A 22,533-nucleotide genomic window follows, 5' to 3' on the forward strand; every position below is an offset into this window, starting at 1 on the left:
GAGCCCCGTGGTGCTGAGTGGTAAGCTGCAGTACTGCAGTACTGCTCACGACCTGAGTTTGATCCTGACAGAAGTCTGTTTCAGGTCGCCGGCTCAAGGTTGACTCGGCCTTCCATCCTTCCGAGGTCGGTAAAATGAGGACCCAGCTTGCTGGGGGTAAAGGGAAGAGGACTGGTTAAGGCACTGGCAAACCACCCTGCAAAGTCTGCCTAGTAAACGTCGGGATTTGACGTCACCCCATGGATCAGGAATGACCCGGTGCTTGCACAGGGGACCTTTACCTTTTACCTATTATATCTCCCCTTAACCACCTTCTTTCTAAGCTAAATGTGTGCTGTCCGCATGAGCTTTGAGGAATAGACTTTGTAAAGACATAAACACACACTTGCTCTTTGCTTTTGGCAGGAGCGATCGTGCCCGATGGATCACGGCTTTGATGCACCGGGAAGAAAAGGAGAAGGTGACGGCGGACAAAGGAGGTAGAACTTCTGACCTGGAAACCTTGTGTTTTTCTCTCATCTTGCCTGTGGCTCTGATTTGCTTGTGCTGATCTGAACCGAATATTGAGCAGTGGGTCTAAAGCCTCACATGTGCATGTCATGTCGGTGGATGGGTTTGTGATTTGCATGTGTGAATGAGCCAGACCCCCAAATCCAAGTAGCAATGGGATAGCCTCTTTCCTCTTCCACCATGGAAAAAGTGAGGATTTTTAGCGAGAATTTTGAATTGGCTCATTTGGTGCATGCACGTGCTCCCAAGAGAGCCTCTGTGACATTGTGGTTAAGAGCTGCGGACTCTAATCTGCAGAACTGGGTTCGATTCTCCCGCTCCTCCACATGAAGCCTGCTGGGTGACCCTGGGCCAGTCCCAGTTCTCCCAGAACTCTCTCAGCCTGCGCCAAGGCAGGCAATGGCGAACCACATCTCTTGCCTTGAAAGTTCTCCATGGTTGCCAGAGGTCAGCTGTGACTTGATGGCATGAAGCCTGCTGGGTGACCTTGGGCCAGTCACAGTTCTCTTAGAGCTCTCTCAGCCCCACCTGCCTCACAAGGTGCCTGTTGTGGGGAGGGGAAGGGAAGGAGATATTGTGGGGAGGGGAAGGAGGGGCTTTGTCTCAGTTTGTAGAGCATCTGCTTGGCGTGCAGAAGGTCCCAGGTTCAATCCCCGGCATCTCCAGTTAAAGGGACTGGGCAAGCAGGTGATGTGAAAGACCCCTGCCTGAGGCCCTGGAGAGCCGCTGCCAGTCTGAGTAGACAATAGTGACTTTGATGGACCAAGGGTCTGATTCAGTATAAGGCAGTTTCATGTGTTCATGAGTTTGTAAGACGCTTTGAGACTCCTTAAAGGTAGAGAACAGCAGGGTATAAAAACCAACTATTCCTCCTTCTCCTGGATTTAGAAGAGCACAATTCTTTTTAGGACTGCACTGTTAGCCACTTGGTCTGAGACATTAGGAAGAATTTCGTCTAGACATTAGGAAGAATTTTCTAACCGTTAGAGCGGTTTTTCAGTTTTAAAGAAGAGGCTAGATGGCCATCTGTCAGCAATTCTGATTCTATTACCTTGGCTTAGGCAGATCATGAGAGGGAGGGCACCTTGGCCATCTTCTGGGCATGAAGTATGGGTCACTGAGGGGGGAAGGTAGTTTGGCATTTCCTGCATTGTGCAGGGGGTTGGACTAGATGACCCTGGTGGCTCCTTCCAATTCTATCATTCTATGATTCTATGCTGACCCCACTGGTGCAAAACCCAGGCGTCGGCTTGAAATATGCCTCACTGTTCATTATGAACAGGTGTGAGAGTTTCGGGGTGGAGCTGCCGTAATAAAAAATGCAAAAATTCCTATTACAACCCATAATTTATATGCTTGATTGCTCTGACATGGCAGATAAGAACTTCCCTGCTGCCACCCCAAACGTGACATTTTCCAGGGCAGCCGATTCACACCTTCGTCTGGCGGGTGCTTTCACACATCCTGAATAATGCACTTTCAATCCACTTTTGCGATCGTTCGCAAGTGGATTTTGCCACTTCACGCAGTAAAATCCAGCTGCAAAGTGCATTGAAAGTGGAAATGTCACAGCAGATAACGTAGTATCCAGTTCTCAGTAATTGTCTTTAGCTGATGAACACATATGACGCACTTGAACACATGAAGCTGCCTTATAGTGAATCAGTCAAAAAGGGCAAGAGTCCAGTAGCACCTTAAAGACTAACAAAAATATTTTCTGGTAGGGTATGAGCTTTCATGAGCCACAGCTCACTTCTTCAGATACCTGAAGATATCTGAAGAAGTGAGCTGTGGCTCACAAAAGCTCATACCCTACCAGAAAATATTTTTGTTAGTCTTTAAGGTGCTACTGGACTCTTGCCCTTTTTGACTACTGCAAGCAGACTAACACGGCTACCCACTGTGAATTATAGTGAATCAGACGGTCAAGGTCCATCAAAGTCAGTATTGTCTACTCAGATGGACAGCGGCTCTCCAGGGTCTCAGGTAGAGGCCTTTCCCATCACCTACCTGCCTAGTCCCTTTAACTGGAGATGCCAGGGATTGAACCTGGGACCTTCTGCATGCCAAACAGAGGCTCTACAAACTGAGCCACAGCCCCTCCCCTTTTATCCAGGGAGGGATACATTTATTTCGTGCAGTATTATTTTGTGGACATGCTAAAACGATGTGGGCTCGGTAGTCTACTTGATCCGGACAAAATGGGCGTTTTCGTTCTTCTGCGATAATTGGATTTAAAAGTCAGCGTTTGGAAGATTTGATAGTAGTTTGCCCTCTGCTGGTCATCAGGAGCACTACGCCCTATCGTTAGGAGCTCACACACAGGTATCCAGTCGCCTCTGTGTGGACGGGTGGAGTACCCACTTCTGTCCCTTCTCCCTGGCAGGGCTGTTGTGCTGTTAACAAGCAGCACACTAACTAGAGGTGCAGCACTTTCCCTATAGTCTTTGAGCTGTGTGGGTTTGTAAGAAGAGTCCCAGTGGATCAGACCTGTCTAACCTAGCATCCGGGTTCAACCATACGTTTCCAGGAAGCGCTCGAGCAGGTTAAGAAGGTACCGTCCCTCTGCCACTGTTTGTCCCTTAGCAACTGGTGCTCAGTTATACTGCCTCTGGAAAGGGAGGTTCCATTTAGCTAGCCCGGCAAGTAACCATTGATAGATCCTCCCACCCCACACACAATGAATTGTCCCTCGTCCCCTTTAAAAGCCTTCTCAGGCAGGGACTGTTACCACAGGTTGTAGATCACGATGGGTAGCCGTGTTAGTCTGTCAGCAGCAGCAGAAAAGAGCAAGAATCCAGTTGCACCTTAAAGTCTAATAAAATGTCTGGCAGGGTATGAGCTTTTGTGTGCCACAGGTCACTTTTTTCTTTGGAGAGCCACTATAGTGTAGTGGTTAAGAGCAGTGGTTTAGAGCACTGGAGAACCGGGTTTGATTCCCCACTCCTCCACATGAAGCCTGCTGGGCGACCTTGGGCCAGTCGCAGTTCTCTCCGAACTCTCTCAGCCCCACCTGCCTCGCAAGGTATCTGTTATGGGAAGGGGAAGGGAAGGAGATTGTAAACCAGTTTGATTCTTCTTTGAGTAGTAGAGAAACTTGGCATTAAAAACAACTCTTCTTCAGATTGAAGAAGTGAGCTGTGGCTCACAAAAGCTCATACCCTGCCAGAAATTTTGTTAGGCTTTAAGATGCCACTGGACTCTTGCTCTTTTCTATCACAGGTCGTGGCAGACTGTTCTGTAAGTGATTTGTGAAGAAGGGTTTACTTTTTGTCTGTTTGGAGTCTGTTGCCATTCACACTCATTGGCTAAAGCCCTTGTATTATGCGAGAATGAGAAAAAAGTTCAGTTTCTCCACTTTTCTCTGTCCCGTGCATAAATTTGAATCGTCCTGTACTGCGTTCTTCCTCCTTAAACCACTTCAACCCACCCCAATCTGCCAGCCACAGATGGCTCGATGAAACCTCCATGTTCAAAGGCAGTATACCAGCTTCTGGAGGGCAGCAACGGTGGAGGCTTTGGCTCTGTGCCCTGCTTGTAGGTCTTCTGGGGACATTTGGTGGGCCGCTGCGGGTAGCAGGATGCTGGACTGGATGCGCTTTGGGTCCGATCCAGGAGGGCTGCGCTTGCTTTCTTATAACCTGGGAGTGTCATTGTACGGCTGTGGATTAGAGATCTGTAGCAAAGAATTTTCATCCTGTTCTCTTATTTTCGGGTGGGTGGGGGGAGGTATGACCATGAAACTGGTTATAAAGGTTTATTTTTGTGGGGGTGCGGTACAGATGCCCCTTCTGGGGGATGGGGGATGGCTGGTTTGTCTCAGTTTTTCACCCTCCCTCTCTCCAAGATCTCAAGCAGGTGGAGATAACCAGAGCTTACATGGCCAAGCAGACGGACGAGATATCCTTGCAGCAGGCTGACGTTGTCCTGGTCCTTCTCCGAGAGGACGGTGGGTGTTCTTCATAAAGGTCACTTTGCAGGGAGGGGTAACTGACTTGGGAGGACCTGGGGTGGACCCTCCGGTCACCCCGACTGCCGTTTAACTGGTCTGCCATACTGACACCCTAGGTGGTCGGTTGCAGGTTCAAATCTCATCTCTTCCACAAACTTACTAGGGGGCTGTGGGTGTGATGCCCCTTCCATCCCCAGTATGGCACATATTAATACTGGCCTACCTTACCATGTTGTTGAAAGGCTTACTATAATGGCCCTAAACTCTGTCTTCACCCATCACTCATCTTGAGCTTGCTCTTTCGTGCCCTATTGTGGTCCCTGAGCTGGATGGCCCATGATGGCCTGATCTCATCTGATCTGGTGAAGCGAAGCAGGATCAGCCCTGCGTGGAAGACCACCAAGGAATGCCAGAGTCACTATGGAGAGGCAGGCAATGGCAAACCACCTATTTGTCTCTTGCCTTGAAAACCCTACAGGATCGCCATAAGTGGCTGCGACTTGACAGCACTTTCCATTCCCCTTCTGGTCCCGGTGTTTGTCAGAGTGTCTCAGCGCATGCTTAAAATTCCTGCCATCCACGTGTGAATTAATTCTCTCCTTCTAGGCTGGTACCTAGGAGAGCGTTTACGTGATGGGGAAAGAGGGTGGTTCCCTCAAGCCTGCGCCCAGGAGATCACCAACCGCAGTGCCGTGCAGCGCAACGTCCAGCGCATGGAACGGCTGCGCATAGAAACGGACGTTTAGGCTGACTCCTTTTTTTTTGTCGCTCAAGCACTTGGGATGCAAAGCCTCCAGCTGGGCCAGAGACAGCAAACCGGTCGATGCCTGCCGTAAAACTTTCTTCTGGTTTGGAAGAGGACACTCTTTCCATTTTTTTGGGATCTAGTCCGCAAGGGAGCTGTCGTCCAAAGAGACAGATAACCTTTTGGCCTGGCGGAAGCACCTTGTTTAGTAAGGGGTCAAGAAATTGGGAGTCCCTTAGCCAAATCCACACACACCCTCCTCAGCTGCCAATCTTTGTTTTAAGATTTTACCATTTGTCATTCAAACTAAATTGCGGGTGTTTGGAGAGGCGAAGGGAACGCAAAGAAGAGAATTGGGACGGATGATCGTGGGCGGTGGGACCAGAAGAACGGGGCTGTTTTGTCTTAAGAAGGAACATGCCTTCTTGGAAGAGGAACAGTCCTTTAATCCCACTAGCATTTGCAAAAAGTTGAGCCTGTGCCCCATCTCGTTCGGAAGGGGGCAGCTACCAAGCCAGCAAAGGCAAGTGGAAGAGAAGGCGCCCAGAGAGGACGTTAAAAGAACCCAGGTGATCTTTCTTTCCTCCCATCCTATGGGGAATTAGCACACAGGTGCTGTGCTGAATTTCTCCACCGGAGGTTGAATATTTTGTAAACTGTGTGTTGGGGCGTGAGAGGGAAAGAGAGGTTCTGCCAGCCTTTTCCAGTGAAAAATGGCATAAACAGGAAATCCTCTGAAGCCAAACCACTGGAAAAGAGACCGACGGTAAGAACTATTCCTGCTTTTCTGTGCCAAGTCCGAATTACTTTCTTGACTCTTTTTTATTTTTTTGGTCCATCGTCTTTAGGCGATTGTTTAAGTGTGCGTGTTTTATCATCTGAGGCAACGTAACTTCAGAATGGTTCCAGGTGTGTCCATTTCACATGCTAGGAGAGAACCAGAGGAATGTTTAAAAGGTATTGGGGGGGGGGCAGGGAGGGAAAATGTTTGATTTTATTGAAACCATGTTTGCAGGACAGCCATTGTGAGCTCTTCGCGGCGAGTGAGCTCTTTGAAACACAACCAGGCTTTTGTTGGACTTGTACCTGTTCAGGCCAGGGTGTGTGTGTTGGGGCAATAGCCCAAATCCTCCTCCCTATCAAAGTAGAAACATGGATAAGGAAAAGGACTCAGCCTAACCCCCTCCCCCCCGAGATACTGCTGTTCCCATGTGGGGGTGTCTCCCTCTCTGGGGGAGCATGCATACATACAACTTCAGCCCCGTAGGCCTTTGCTGCTCCAAGTGGTACAGTCCGAAGAAAGAGCCTCAATTCCACTGTTTGTAGATCTGATTTTAACCCACCAGGTGTGCTCTCCTGTAAATTCTTCCCCCCCATGCCTGTTCTTTCCAAAATCCAGCCACAGCCCATTTGGGAGGGGGTGGGGAACGACAAAAGGTTCTTTTTCAATTGTCGCATCTCTGGAGCACCAGATGGGGGCTGCATATAAAGGAACAAGCGTGGAAAGGAGTATGTGGAAATGTCACCTCGTGGTGAGTTTTCCCTGTTGGATTTTAACATAGATATTTCAACACACACACACACAAAGTTTGCAAGATTTCTCCTGGCGACTGAGGTGCAGCAATTCTCCCCTCTTGACAGATTTCCACCCCCCCCCGTGTCTCATATTAACCCCTCTTGTTTTCTTTGGTTCTCTGGGTTTAACTTGACTGATTTTTGCCTGGCGCTGTTCAGAATAGCGCCCAGCCTTTTGTACTGTGCAGACTCCTTTGTTTCGAGCCCTCTCTCGAGGCGACGTCTGGCTCTTTAAAACAGTGCCACCATTTCTGCTCACTATAAGTTTGCCGCCTGCCGTCCTGGACTTGGCGGGAGTTTAGTCGATGGAGTTTAGTGGTGAGTTCTGATCCGTCATCGATGCCTAGGAAAGCGAGCGCCAAGAACGTCTGCTCTTTGTAAGGTATTTCCCAGGAAACAAAGCATGTGTAGATAATACTGCTGTATATTTTGCATTGTGTCAAATATTTAAGTGAATAAAGTCTTTAATTTGTTATATATTGCAAATTGGGTATTCTTTCCTGGGACCTCAATGTGCCCTCCAGATTGCCTGTGAGTCCTTCTGTTAGTTTTGTGACTCTTTAAAATACTAACTAGCAGCTCCCTTTCCCTTCATTCATTCTCGTTTTTAGCCACATTATTTAATGCTCAGGGTAGCGGTTAGCCAGCGTGGTGTAGTGGTTAACAGCAGAGGACTCTGGTGAATCAGGTTGGTTTCCTCACCCCTCCACAGGAAGCCAGCTGGGTGACCTTGGGCTAGTCACAGCTCTCTCAGAACTCTCTCAGCCCAACCTATCTCACAAAGGTGGCTGTTTCGGGGAGGGGAAAGGAAGGCGATTGTAAACTGGTTTGATTCTCCCTTAAGTGGTAGAGAAAGTTGACATATAAAAACCAAATCTTATTCTTTGATCCCTGGCATATCACAGAATCATAGACGCTTTCCCCCCTTTATTTATTTATTTTTAAAAAAACACATTAGTTTTCATTTCGCTGATTTTTGGGGACATAATACTGCTGTCGACTCCACAGAATACACGGTAGCATAATGTTGTGTATAAATGCCTTTTCATACAATCAAAGTAAGAAAATAACCTCTTCGGGGGGGGGGGTGCGTTTCCTGATGATGCTCGAAGGGAAGTCTCTTACCGGTGCCAGTAGGATGAAAAGGAGAAGCTGGAAGGTACAGAGGGTACAAATGCTGCATAGGGAAACGGGGCCTGATCCACCTGCAATAATTTCCCTGCGCCACCTGCTGAGTGGTTAAGAATAGAAACGGGTCTGTGTGCACCTCTCGAGGGGCTGTATCTCACGTCAGAATTAAATTTTTCTTTAGAGGGCAATCTCTTATCCAGACCTGTGTACCGTCTGCTTTTTAGCCTTTGCTATTGAATTCAGCTTAGTTGACTGACCCTAGAAGCTAAAATGACTAAACTGAGGCTGTCGTATTTTGGTCACATTATGAGAAGACGAGAGTCACTGGAAAAGTGGAGGGCAGCAGGAAAAGAGGAAGACCCAACAAGAGATGGATGGACTCAATGAAGGAAGCCACGGCCCTCAGTTTGCAAGATCTGAGCAAGGCTGTTAAAGGCAGGATGTTTTGGAGGACACTGATTCATAGGGTTGCCGTGAGTCGGAAGCGACTTGACGGCACTTAACACACACACACATTGAATTCAGGGAGCTCCAAATCCCAGCTCTCGTGTTAAGAGGGGGAAATTCTGGTCATTTAGACTGGAAGGTGTATCGTTTCAACAGGCTTGTGTGATTTACAAAAAATCACTGCAGGAGCAACAGCTGAGCTCTCTGTGGTTCACCCTGCAAATAAATCAGTTTCTGCAAGATTTTGAGGTTAATAGGGAGGGGTTCCCCCCCCCCCGAAAGCTCCTAACACTGACCTCTCTGGGACAGCTCCTTGGTCATCTCTCTGGGACAGCTCCCTACCAGTTCTCGTCTTCTCAAAACTTTCACCTTACAAAGAACTCGCAGTATTGTGGAAGGCTGGCTCTTTAAGGCCAGGCTTCCTGCCAAGAAGTGTCCTTACGGCAGCAGGGAGCACTCGAAAGCACAAAGCCAAAAGCTCTAAAACCAGGACGCGGGTTGTGAGATTCCCCCCCCCCACTATTCCCTTGTTTTTTTTTCCTTATAGCTGCCTTAGGAAACATGGGAGGCCTTTGTGTGTTTCCAATTGCAAGCTAGCCCCCCCTGCAGTCTCAAATAGCACCTAGATGGTGGGACGGTTGTTAACCCCCACCACCACCACCAGCAGCTTCCCAGTGGGGCCGAGGTGGACTGCTGGCTTCCAGCTGTTTTCCACTCAGAATAACGTCCTGCATCAATAAAAGAAGTCAAACCAGGTTCGATTCCCCACTCCTCCACACAAGCGGTGGACGGAGAACCGGGTTTGATGCCCCTACACCTCCACATGCAGCCTGCTGGGTGACCTGGGGCTAGTCACAGTTCTCTTAGAGCTCTCTCAGCCTCACCTGCCTCAAGGTGTCTGTTGTGCGGAGGGGAAAGGAAGGCGATTGGAAGCTGCTTTGAGGCTCCTTACGGTAGAGAGAAGCGGGGTGTAGAAACCACCCCTTCTTCGAGCCACTGTAAACATCTGAATTGCAGCAGATCATTCAGGCTAGGTAAAAAGCTGCTCTGTTGGCTGGGCGGGGCAGCTGCCAAGCCCCTACCCATGAGGTACAAAAGGGTTTCCAACCCTCGGCGAGCCCCCAAACAACATTTCCGGTACGATGATTCTCGGGTGCTGCATGAGATTCTAAATGGAGATTCTGTCACAGAAACAGCACGCTAAGGGGCAAAGCCTTAAAACTCTTTCGGTTTCGCCTTTCAACTTCTTAGGCCTACAGGGACCAAATCTGGCTCCCTTCTGAGATGTGATAACTTTAACAGTACTTTTTTCCCCAGGCTACCAGGTTGTGCTCTGAGTCGAATGGGTCACAAGTCTGGTTGCTTTTTTGTTTTGTTTTGTTTTCCTCAAGAGCTACTCGGTCCCATAGGGCTTTCGGAGTAGCGACAACACGCAACATTTATACATCTGCCCATAAATATCTTTACATAAATACAAAATTTAACTATTGGTATTTCAAAAGAACTGAAAACGAGACGTAGTTAGCACGCTGCACTCCCAAGGTCCAGATAAGCAAATGGTTACAGGTACTTACAAATTGCTTCTGAGCTTGCACGGGGAGGCGAGGGCGAGCGTCACCCTTGCTGTTTCGGGCTGGAGACGGACATGTGCTGTTTCACATGTGCTGGCTCAAGATGCACCCCCACCCCCCTCGATCTCAGTTTTACAGTTTGGTGAGAGTTTGGGGCCATGAGCTGGCACAGAGACGGAAGCGGTGTTGGCAAACCTTTCTTTTGTGACCCGTCTTCGGTCATATGGGACCCTGTTCTCCTCGGAGAGGAAGAGGACAAGGCTTAATGCTTCACGGAGGACAAGGCCACTCTGGAGGAAGCCCGGTAGGAAATTCGAGGTGGTACAACTGGAAGTACAAAGCATTGCTGTTAGAACTAAACACACATAAATTCAGACGAAGAGAGCCTATTTTGCTCAGGAGGGGGAAATCTATAGGCACAAATAACACTGCAACCAAACAAGGCATTTCATACAGCAGGGTGCTGCTTTCAGAATTCTCTTAGTGGTTATTCCTTTTTACTTCTTTTTTGTTGTTGTTCATAGTGCTGCAGGGGCTTGCTGTGATTCTGTGTTGTACATGGTTATTTCAGTGTGGCGTTTTACTGATGCACCAGTTCATTGCTCTTCTTTCTGTTTGCAAGGTTTTATTAATATGCAAACAGGAACATGGACTGAAATACTGTGGCAAAAAATCATGCTGTGATCATACCTTCCTAAAAAAACTTTTGGGACAAGATTGTGTTTTACCAAAGTGCAGGATTGTAGCTGTAGCACACTGCATAGTTCCAGATGGAATCAATCACACCCATGATCCTATCAATGTCACGTGGTCCATTCCTGGAGTTACCTTTAAAATGGTAATGAAATTAAAACGGGAGAGGAATGGAACGTCCAGCTAAGCAAACTCCTAGCACAAAAGGAAAACATCTGAGGAATCCATGCATCACTCCATGGGATGGGATGGGAAATACCTAGGTGGCCACTGTTATTATTTATGTGTTATATATTTATTTAACAAGATTTTTCACTCCACCTTTCTGTCCTCATGGCTAACAAATTAAAACATACAGATTAAAATCTTCTCTTAAAAACCATTAAAACCCAGCACGCAAATACATCATTAAAACAAGTTAAAACCCCCCGGAGCTTAGACTAAAAACAAAAGAGAAAAGCAACAGGTAAAACATTGGGGTGGAGGGTGGAATCACTGAGGGAATGCCAAGCCAAGCACCAAAACAAGAAGAGTTGGTTTTTATATGCCGACTTTCTCTACCCTTTAAGGAGAATCAAACCGGCTTACAATCTCCTTCCCTTCCTCTCCCCACAACAGACAGCTTGTGAGGTAGGTGGGGCTGAGAGAGTTCAAAGAGAACCGTGACTGGCCCAAGGTCACCCAGCTGGCTTCATGTGAAGGAGTGGGGAATCAAACCCGGTTCACCAGATCAGACCCCGCCGCTCTTAGCCACTACGCCACGCTGGTGTAACACAAAACAAAAGGGATCAGAGGGATCATGCTGGCAAACGCAACGTAATCCCTGCCTTTCTTCAGTATTGCAAAGTCAGGTGGAGCAAACGGGCTGACGAGTCACCGTTTCCACAGAACACACCCTAAGAAAGTACGCCCTTCAAATTAATGTTTAGTCTTATCCTGCCATTTCTCGGGGGAACCGTCCTTCCTGCTTCATATCACTTCAGACTCCAGGGCGGGGTTTCAATGTTCCTACCTGCTAAGAGTAAACCCTGGCTCAAGTGCAGAGATTTTTTTTTTAAGTTCAGCCTTTGAAACAGGTTATAACCAAACTGCAGTCAGAAGCGATAGAAGCAGAACTTGTGCCCTATGCAGTAGAAAAGAGCAAGAGCCCAGTAGCACCTTAAAGGCTAACGAAATTTCTGGCAGGGTGTGAGCTTTTGTGAGCCACAGCTCACTTCTTCAGATTCCTTGTCCCCTATGCTATTTCTTGGGCGGGGTGTGTGTGTGAATTGCTAGGCTGAAAACAGCTCCCCCCCATTTTTGTGACCCCCATTAAATCACAGGCTGTATGGCAGCTACCTTAATATCATCATCATCATCATCATTATTACTACTACTAACACTACTACTGTGTGTGTGTGTGTGTGTGTCTGTGTGTGTAAAGTGCCTTCAAGTCGCAGCCGACTTATGGCGACCCCTTTTGGGGGGTTTTCATGGCAAGAGACTAACAGGTGGTTTGCCAGTGCCTTCCTCTGCGCAGCAACCCTGGACTTCCTTGGTGGTCTCCCATCCAAATACTAACCAGGGCTGACCCTGCTTAGCTTCCGAGATCTGACGAGATCAGGCTAGCCTGGGCCATCCAGGTCAGGACATAACACTACTACTACTACGGAAAGAGATACCCCACTCACGTGGTTCCACCTGTTGTCTCGTGGTGGTAAGCAGCTGAGGTGGCCCTCCTAGGAAACAAGCGAGATATTAACCCTCTCAAGCCACATTTAGGCTTTGCCACTATCAAATTGGGGGGTCTATACCACACTCTGGTTTCATCCCCAAACTGCCTGCCCCAGGCACCTCCCCCCACCCAAGACAGCTAGGAATTTTGAAAACCACAGTTAGCAACCCTAACTTAGAAAAATAGCACATGAGTGAGAACAGTTATCGCTAGTTCTCCCTGAGGTGCTAATTTTCTGTGTTGACACAGAAGACGTCTTACTTTGCCGTCCATGCATACAAGGAAGGTACACTCCTTCATATATTGAATGAATTGTGCACGGAAGGACTGAGAGCTTGGAAAAGTTTCATATGAAATGGAATTATACCGGATTTCCATTGCACAACGTCTTGTCTCCGTTGCCTAACTGTTGCATTTTATACGTATGGACTTGAAATGAATTGAGCAATTTTGCCTACATTTACCTCCCTGTAACGCCTTTGCGTCGTCATATTGGGTCTACTTTAGACCAATCGTAAAAAAAATTTGTCTGCTCAACTGAGGTTGTGTTAGTGAGAATTTATTCTCAATATATTTTTCTAAAAAGCAATTTTGCATTGTAGTTACCTTATTGTGGGTTTATTCTTGCTGGTGCCCTTATTTTGAATTCTTAACCTCCAGGTACTAGCTGGAGATCTCCCGCTATTACAACTGATCTCCAGCCGACAGAGACCAGTTCACCTGGAGAAAATGGCCGCTTTGGCAATTGGACTCTATGGCATTGAAGCCCCTCCCCAAACCCTGCCTTCCTCAGGTTCTGCCCAAAAAAACCTCCCGCTGGCGGCAAAGAGGGACCTGGCAACCCTATTTTAGAATCACGGCTGATCTCTAGACTAGAGATCCGTTTTCTGCCGGAAACGCCAGCTTTGCAGGGTGTACTTTATGGGGTCGCATCCCTGTTGAGCTTCCTCCTCTCTTCAAACTCTGCCTCCCCAGGTGCTACCAGGCATTTTCCAGGATGGAGTTGGCAACCCGACACTTGACTGTTGTGAATGAGTAGTCAAGCTCTAAAAAGAGAAACATTTCTTTTGGCGAGCATGGCAGCAGCCTTACCTTCTCGACACATCGTCCCTATGTATCCGTTTAGGCAAACACATCGTCCGTTGCCGGTGTTGCAATACGCATTGGTCACGGAGCACTTGCAGGACAGAGTGCAGTCGGGGCCAAATTTCTGCAGCGGGCAATCTGGAACATAAAAAGGGGAGTCAATCAGGTTCTTAAAAAGCAAATTGGCACAGCGGTGTCCCTATGTTTATTTTTTTTCTTAGAGCAGCCGTGCAGAGGCCCCCTAAAAGGTTTCTAAGCAGTGCATGAAAGTCAAGTCACCCTGGTGTTCAGAGGTGCACTGCCTCTGAACATGGAGGTTCCATCGCTCACCCTTGTTTAACTGCCTTTTAAGAGCAGCGTAGGCCAGCAACTGATCAGCTGACCAGTGTGTGATTCCCTCTTATGTGAAGGAAGGGCTGTAGCTCAGTTTGGGGAGGGACTGTGGCTCAGTTTTTAGAGCATGCAGAAGGTCCAAGGTTTAATCCCCGGCATCTCCAGTTAAGGGACTAGGCAAGTAGGTGATGTGAAAGACCCCTGCCTAAGACCCTGGAGAGCCGCTGCTGGTCTGAGTAGACAATACTGACTTGGATGGACCAAGGGCCTGATTCAGTAGAAGACAGCTTCATGTGTTCATGTGACTATTTGGGGGAGGGGCCGTGGCTCAGTTTGTAGAGCCTCTGCTTGACATGCAGAAGGTCCCAGGTTCAATCCTCGGCATCTCCAGTTAAAGGGACTAGGAAGGTAGGTGATGTGAAAGACCTCTGCCTGAGACCCTGGAGAGCTTCTGCCAGTCTGAGTGGGGAGGGGTCATGGCTCAGTGGTAGCGCATCTGCTTGGCATGCAGAAGGTCCTAGGTTCAATCCCTGGCATCTCCAGTTAAAGGGACTAGGCAAGTAGATGATGTGGAAGACCATTGCCTGAGACCTTGGAGAGCCGCTGCCGGTCTGAGTAGACAATACTGACTTTGATAGACCAAGAGTCTGATTCAGTATAAGGCAGCTTCATGTGTTCATGTGTGAAGGAGGAAGGTATATTTTTTCAGAAGGCTTGCAAACCCACCTCTGAGCCTCTTCCCCTCCCCCCCATCCCATCACAAATAACCCCCTCAACACTCTCACCCACGTCACACTTGCTGCCGGTTTTCCCCGGAGGACACAGGCAGGTCCCGGTGGTTGGCTCACACGGCGTGCCGTTTCCGCAGTCACACCGATGCTGGCATTTATCACCAAATTTTCCCTCCTCACAGCCTGCGGCCAACAAGAGAAGTGTCAGTACACTGGAGCATGTCTTCAACCCAAGGCACCCAGCAGCCACACACACCACCAGTTCTACCTACGAGTTGCTAACAACCAGTTTGGCTAAAAGAAGCGGAAGAACAACAGTTGGTTTTTATATGCCGACTTTCTCTACCACTTAAGGGAGACTCAAACCAGTTTACAATCGCCTTCCCTTCCCCTCCCCACCACAGACACCCTGGGAGGTAAGTGAGGCTGAGAGAGCTCTAGCAGAGCTGCAACTTGCTCAAGGTCACCCTCTGGCTTCATGTGTAAGAGCGGGGAAACAAATCCAGTTCACCAAATTAGCCTCCACCGCTCATGCGGAGCAGTGGGAAATCAAACCCAGATCCACTGCTCCAAACCACCACTCTTAACCACTGCATCACGCTGGCTACACCAAGCTGGTTTACCCAGGGCCACTGCTCCTCTTTGTTCTGAAATGTTGATTGTTGCCCTCATGTGGATGTAACCTCCTCACACTCCAGAAGAAGGGAAAAAAGCCAGCTAAGGGTTGGACTGTTTGGCCAAGTCAAGTGTTTCTTGCCTGCTGCTTGGCTGAACTGGAGTAATTCCACCTGGCCCCAAAGAGCTGAAAAATTCAATGCTGATACCCTGGCCACTGGCTTCATGCCTCAATCCAGGATCAGCCGAGCTCCTCCAGAGGCCATCCCAAGCGACCCAACTGTGACCCGAAGCCACGAGTCAGAGGCCTTGTTGGTCGGGTTGCCAGGTTGACAACTGCCTGCCAATCCGGCAGCCTGCTTGGAGCGGCGGCCACACGTGTGCGCGGCCGTGAGCGGCACGCTTACGTCACTTGCAGGTTTGGTCCAGGAAGCGCCGCATCGCAAAGCGCCGCGTCACTCAAACCTGGGCTTTGGATTTCCTGCCTTAAGCAAGCGGTCGGACTTGATGGCCTCTGAGGTCCCTTCCGACTCTAGGACTTTATGTCTTGCCTCGGTTTGATTTCTAAAGGGACCTGGGGAGGGGAACAGGGATACGCACCTGTCTGGCATCGGTCACCGTAGAAGCCAGGAGGACAAACACATTCACCGGTCACCGGGTCGCACGTTGCTCCGTTCATACAATCGCACGCCTCCTGGCAGCCAGCTCCGTGGAAACCAGTTGGGCAGGCTGGGTAAAAGATGCCGGAAAGCGGCAGAAAGATATTATCATGGTTTGACTTTTTGAAGGAAATTTGAGGGAACTCTTAAGACGCTCCAAATCCTCTCCACGGCTCAGATATCGCTGAGCTTTGGCCATGACTCCGTAGGGTCGAGGCATGGCTGGAGTCTGAGTGGGAGGCAGGCTGATGGGAGGGGCCTGGTTCTCTCTCCTCCGACAGAATGGTGGGCCAGAGTTAGACCTGCCCCTCCCAAGACCATCTAGCCCAACGCAACTCTCTGGCGTGTCATTACTGCCCTGTCGATCAAACGCCTAGAACCCCACCAGAGGCCGTTCAGCAGCAACTGGTAACTGTGCATACGAAGTGGAGCCTGGGAAATGAAATGCTCTGACATGAATCAGATTTCCTTCTTTGGCCATTTGTCACATAAACACCTGAAGCTGCCTTCTACTGAATCACACCCTTGGTCCATCAAAGTCAGTATTGTCTACTCAGACCGACAGCGACTCCCCAGGGTCTCAGGCTGAGGTCTTTCACATCACCTATTTGCTTCGTCCCTTTAACTGGAGATGCTGGGGATTGAACCTGAGACCTTCTGCGTGCCAAGCAGATGCTCTCCCACTGAGCCACAGCCTCTCCCCAAGAGAACACAGGAGGCTGCCTTATACTGAACCAGATCCTTGGTCCATCAGTCAGTATTGTCTACTGGCAGCGGCTCTCCAGGGTCTCAGGCAGGGGTCCTTTCACATCACCTACTTCCCCAGGCCCTTTAACTGAAGATGCCGGGGACTGAACCTGGGACCTTCTGCATGCCAAGCAGATGCTCTACCACTGAGCCACAGCCCCTCCCCATCCAGCCAAGCCAACTGCTGAGGGGGTGGTACAAGTTTCCAGTGCACCAAAACACTCTTCATTCCCAGCACTGGCGGTGTAGGAGGGCGCAGGCAGCAGTAGTACAAGAAGCTGCCATGGCTTTACGTTGCCCAGGGCAAGAGAATACCTGCAACCACTTGCATGGCAACAGGCGGCTACTGGGCCCGCAATGTATTCCTGGACAAACAAAGTTACTGGGGCTTACGGTGTTCGCACAAGGTCCCGTAGCATCCTTTGTCACAGTGGCATGTCCCCGTCACTGGATCGCAGGTCATGTTATTTCGGCAGGGGCAGCTCAGCTGACAGTCGGCCCCATACTTCCCTGGGGGGCATCCTGTAGGGAACGCGGCTTCTCAGATTATCGCCATCACAAAAACCCACAAAGGGGTGTTTTCTTCCAAACTCAGCAGGGAAAACTGGGGACTGTGATACGGGTTTCTTAACCAGCTGGCTTCCAAATTTCCCCTGCTCGTTTATAACAGGACTGCACCTTCCTCACTGGAAACTCCCTGACATCTCTGCTAAACAAACAACGCTCTGACCAGATTACCTCTTCTCTCGCTGGCATTAAATTCAGTGGGCATAAAAGAAAGGTACTCTTCCGTTTCACGGCTTTTCAGTCCCACCCTTTGCTAGAGCCAGCGTGGTGTAGCGGTTAAGAGAGGCGGACTCTGATCTGGAGAACCGGGTTTGATTCCCCACTCCTACACATGGGCGGCGGACTCTAATCTGGAGAGCCAGTTTGGTTTTCCCACTCCTACACATGAAGCCTGCTGGGTGACCTTGGGCTAGTCACAGCTCTTTTAGAGCTCTCTCAGTCCCCCCCTGACCTGGATGGCCCAGGCTAGCCTGATCTCATCAGATCTCAGAAGCTAAGCAGGGTCAGCCCTGGTTAGTATTTGGATGGGAGACCACCAAGCAAGTCCAGGGTTGCTGTGCAGAGGAAGGCATTGGCAAACCACCTCTGTTAGTCTCTTGCCATGAAAACCCCCCAAAAGGGGTTGCCATAAGTCGGCTGCGACTTGACGGCACTTTACACACACACACGGTCCCCCCCCCCACAAGCTGTCTGTTGTGGGGAGAGGAAGGGAAGGAGGTTGTAAGCCGGTTTGATTCTCCTTAAAAGGTATATAAAATCGGGGTCTAAAAACCAACCCTTCTTCTTTTTCTGTTATTTTTGTCTAGACCCATACATACACATCTGGCAAGGGTAACATCTGAACCGGGCTCACTCTAGAGTCTAGCTCAAGCCACAATAAATCTGCTAGTCTCCAAGGTGCTCCATTACTCTTTCCACAGACTAATAAGTGCCCCCCATCTGGAAATACTTCTAGAGACCCTGTTCTCTCCGTGCCTGGCTAGTAAAGTAAGTCAGTTAAAGTCTGTCTCCCCGAAATGCACAGGAAGCGAATGGACATCCAAAGATGCAATCCCCCACCTGCCGTGGGACAGGCCAAGAGCAATCCCACTGTGTGTGAGTTTGAACAGGCCCTGACATTTTGTCTTGGGCTTGGCAGTGACCACCCACCCACCCTCCCCGCCCCATGGAACTCCGGTGGGCTAGTGCCTGAGATGGGACCAAGACGTAAGGACTAGTAGCATGCTTGTTTGCCAGGAAGACGGGGAATCCCAAGAGCAGAATTACCGAGTTCGCAAAATCTCCCTGTCCACCCGAGTCCGCACAGGCAGGAGCCATTGGTTGAAAGGCAGATCCCCCCGTTACGGCAGGCGCATGTCTGCTGGCAGCCAGCCCCGTATTGATTCTTCTGACAGCCTGGGAGAGGAGAGAAAGAGGCATAAGCAGGATTTATACGACACCTATCTGGTTATAATAGCTGTGCCCGGGCAACACACACAAAAAAGTCTTAACATGCACACAATCTTTGTAAAATGGTGCTTTTCGATGATGTTAATACTCACAAGGGAACATGCACATCAGGGAAACACTGCACAAAAACAATTTAAATGCAGTCATATATACGGTCATCTTTCTCTCTCTCTCTCTCTCGTTTTTTGCAATATCCTATCAAAATGTACATCACACATCCCATGAGAGAAGGTGGCATGGTATAGTCCAATCTCGTCAGATCTCAGATGCTAAGCAGGGTGAGAACTTGGATGGAAGAACTCCAAGAAAACTCTGCAGAGGAAGGCACTGGCAAACCACCCTGAACTTCCTTGGTCATCTCCTATCCTAGTACTAACCAGGGCTGACCCTGCTTAGCTTCCGAGATCTGACAAGGTCGGGCTATACCACGCTCCCTTCCCTCCTTTAGGCAACATGACCAGGTAAATATTTACCGTGTTCGCAGTGGGGGCCAGTTCTCCCTGGAGGGCAAGCACAGGAACCAGTCACGGGATGACAGGTGGCACCATCACCGCAGGGGCACACGAGTGCACAGTCGGTGCCATAACGACCAGCTGGGCAAGCTAAGGAATTTTTTAAAAACAAAAATCAACAGGCCCTGTTTACAACAGTGTCATTTGTAAACCATTTCAAGTCATTAGAAGAGTTAGTTTTCATATGCCGACTTTCTCTATCATTTAAGGGAGACTCAAACTGGCTTACGATCACCTTCCCTTCCCCTCCCCACAACAGACACCCTGTGAGGGAGGTGGGGCTGAGAAAGCTGTGACTAGCCCAAGGTCACCCAGTTGGCTTCGTGTGTAGGAGTGGGGAAACAAATCCAGTTCACCAGATTAGCCTCTGCTGCTCATGTGGAGGAGTGGGGGAATCAAACCTGGTTCTCCAGATCAGAGTCCACCGCTCCAAACCACTGCTCTTATCCACTACACCACGCCACCACACCACCAGTCCCATAAGTAAGGCCATGATCATTATTGACAAAGAAAGTCTGCCTTGAACCACAAGGAAAGCCAGGATATAAATGTTCTAATACATAAATTAATACATTCTTCCTTCATGTATCTTCTCTCCCCTCCCTTTGCCTCCTCTCTTTCTCCTTTTTTTTAGTTTTTGACTGTAAGCCCCTGGGGACCAAATGTGTCTTCTGGTATGCCATAAAGCATAGTGCATGTTAACAAAGCTAGAAGCAACACCTGAACTAGCAGTCATCTCCATATTTCACAAAAATGAACCCTAACTATAGCCATGATTTTATAAACTTCATTCTTTGGCGTTTTAATCATCATCTTTCTAAACCCAAAAGCTCCAAACATTGTCACTTTAGATCAGGGGTGTCAGACATAAGGCCCGAGGGCTGAATACGGCCCCTTGAGAGCACTTATCCGGCCCACAAAGAAGAGCTGGTTTTTATATGCCGACTTTCTCTGCCACTTAAGGGAGAATCAAACCGGCTTACAATCACCTTCCCTTCCCCTCCCCACAACAGACACCCTGTGAGGTAGGTGGGGCTGAGAGTGTGACTAGCCCGAGGTCACCCAGCCAGCTTCATGTGTAGGAGTGGGGAAACAAATCCAGTTCCTCAGATTAGCCTCCACCACTCATGTGGAGGAGTGGGGAATCAAACCCGGTTCTCCAGATCAGGCTCCACCGCTCCAAGAGCCACTCAAGGCAGCCACACACACCCCTCTCGATCTGGGCTGATGAGGCATGGCCCAGCCCAACCAAGTGACGTTTATGTCATATCTGGCCCTTGTAACAATTGAGTGCGACACCCCTGCTTTAGATCACAGGGAAAGCGAACCACTGCTTAATGTCCTCTTCCTCATGCGCCACACGTGCGTATGTGTGCTACGCATGACAACCATGTTGGAAGTGAAGGACTTTGCGCTGTCTCTTAACTTCAGACTCCAGAGGGGGACAAAACTAGTGAATCAGAGAGCTAGAGGGGACAAGACACTGGGGCATCCTTTCTCTACTGCTCTGAGCTATCACTTTCATGTGTAGACTGCTACTCTTAGGGAAACTTCCTTCCTGCTTCTTCCCCACCTCCTCACACACGCTGGCACTCTTCTCCATCTTGCCACCACGAGGGAAGGACGCATGTCTTGGATCTCCCTCCATCCTAGTTAGTTAGAATAGATGGGCAACTATACTTTACTCTATCCTATCCAGGAATGGATTTCCTACAATAAATGCAGTATATTAGTTAAATAGACAAAAGGCTCCTAGCAATTTCGTTCCTGGCACGCACAGAGGTTTGGATGAGCTTCTCTGTGCACAATAGCCTTTGTGCACTCTGCTAATTTAACAAGGATTTGGCCATAATGAAGCCCTCAATAATCCAACAAATTAGTGGCAGAATCCCAGCCCACTCACCGGTACTGCAGTCAGCCCCCACGTACCCCGCGGGGCACAGGCACACCCCTGTGGTGGTCTCACAACGCCCCCCGTTCTTGCAGCTGCATTGCCTGTTGCAGTTTGGGCCGTAGCGCCCGGAAGGGCATCCTGGGGGTGGGGGTGGGGGGAAGAAATTACAATTAAAAAAAAATCCAGGGCAGAATTTTGGATGGTCAGAGTGGCAGAATGCCGACGCCCCCTGGGGAGGTAGTGAGCTCCCCCACACTGGCACTCTTCAAGCAACAGCTGGACAAACACTTGTCAGGGATGCTCCAGGCCAGTGGTTGGCAGCCCACTGCCACAAATTGTACCCTTCATATTAACCAAAACGTTTGTAATTAATATGTGTGTGTGTGTGTTAAGTGCCGTCAAGTCGCTTCCGACTCATGGCGACCCTATGAATGAAAGTCCTCCAAAATGTCCTGTCTTTGACAGCCTTGCTCAGATCTTGCAAATTGAGGGCTGTGGCTTCCTTTATCGAGTCAGTCCATCTCTTGTTGGGTCTTCCTCTTTTCCTGCTGCCCTCAACGTTTCCTAGCATGACTGTCTATTCCAGTGACTCTTGTCATCTCATGATGTGACCAAAATGTAATTAATATACTTGCTGTCATTTCAAATGTATATGTCGTAACTGTAAATAAAGAGCCCAATAACGGGATTAAAAAGCAATGGAATACTAAGGGGAACAGGCATATTTATACTCAAAACTCAAAAGATGCAATGAATTCAAGTATATACATCACAGATGACCTAAAAATAAACTACATTGCATTGATTAATACATTGCATTTGTTACTATAATCTGGCAAAAAAACGAAGTGCGGGAACAGGGCTTTTCTCGAGGTTAAATAACAAAGGAAACCCACTCCACCACCCATCATAACATTCAATTCACTTCACAACTTTTGTCTTGTATCTTGTCTTATGCTGTTGATGTATATGTCTTTTCCCACCACTATACAATTTTTTTTTACGTACCCCTAAATGTCCTGGTTTGTACCCCAGGTTGGGAAACACCGCTCTAGGCTGATCCTGCATTGAGCAGGGGGTTGGACTAGATGGCCTGTATGGCCCCTTCCAGCTCTATGAACCTGTGATTGTATGAGACGCCAGGGATCGAACCTGGGACCTACAGCATGCAGAGCAGATGCTCTACCACGGCCACGGCCCTTCCCATTCTGGTAGGGTTGCCAGGTCCCTCTTTGCCACCGGCGGGAGGTTTTTGGGGCGGACCCTGAGGAGGGCAGGGTTACAACCGATCTCCAGATGACAGAGATCAGTTCACCTGGAGGAAATGACCACTTTGGCAATTGGACTCTGTGGCATTGAAGTCCCTCCCCAATTGCCCAAGCGGCCATCTTCTCCAGGTGAACTGATCTCTCTCATCCGGAGATCAGTTGTAATAGCGGGAGATCTCCAGCTAGTACCCGGAGCTTGGCAACCCTACATTCTGGCCTCTTCTGCTTCTTTTCCTTGCGGGTGTAAAAGTCATCCTTGTAAAGAGCAGGGGCAACCAAATACTCTCGAATAAGCAGCTGGCTGACTAGGTGGGATGGAATGGGGCGAAGGGGA

The 22,533-nt window shown here is 49.1% G+C and overlaps 2 protein-coding genes across 2 annotated transcripts in view; one reads left to right on the forward strand and one right to left on the reverse strand.

Moving 5' to 3' along the window:
- The window catches only part of ARHGEF16 (Rho guanine nucleotide exchange factor 16), a 28,809-nt gene extending 23,591 nt beyond the window's left edge, over positions 1–5,218 (forward strand). Inside the window, exons 12-14 of the mRNA XM_056865240.1 lie at positions 406–479; positions 4,358–4,459; positions 5,069–5,218. Coding sequence (XP_056721218.1) covers positions 406–479; positions 4,358–4,459; positions 5,069–5,208 — 316 coding nt within the window. The 3' untranslated portion in view covers positions 5,209–5,218. The remainder of the gene's footprint in view (positions 1–405; positions 480–4,357; positions 4,460–5,068) is intronic.
- A 5,841-nt stretch (positions 5,219–11,059) lies between these two features.
- The window catches only part of MEGF6 (multiple EGF like domains 6), a 155,737-nt gene continuing 144,263 nt past the window's right edge, over positions 11,060–22,533 (reverse strand). Inside the window, exons 30-37 of the mRNA XM_056865531.1 lie at positions 20,941–21,069; positions 18,999–19,127; positions 18,343–18,471; positions 16,903–17,031; positions 15,704–15,832; positions 14,543–14,671; positions 13,431–13,562; positions 11,060–11,064 (exon numbers count right to left, since the gene is read on the reverse strand). Coding sequence (XP_056721509.1) covers positions 11,060–11,064; positions 13,431–13,562; positions 14,543–14,671; positions 15,704–15,832; positions 16,903–17,031; positions 18,343–18,471; positions 18,999–19,127; positions 20,941–21,069 — 911 coding nt within the window. The remainder of the gene's footprint in view (positions 11,065–13,430; positions 13,563–14,542; positions 14,672–15,703; positions 15,833–16,902; positions 17,032–18,342; positions 18,472–18,998; positions 19,128–20,940; positions 21,070–22,533) is intronic.

Source organism: Euleptes europaea, chromosome 19 (assembly GCF_029931775.1).
Source record: "Euleptes europaea isolate rEulEur1 chromosome 19, rEulEur1.hap1, whole genome shotgun sequence".
Taxonomy (NCBI): Eukaryota; Metazoa; Chordata; class Lepidosauria; order Squamata; family Sphaerodactylidae; genus Euleptes; species Euleptes europaea.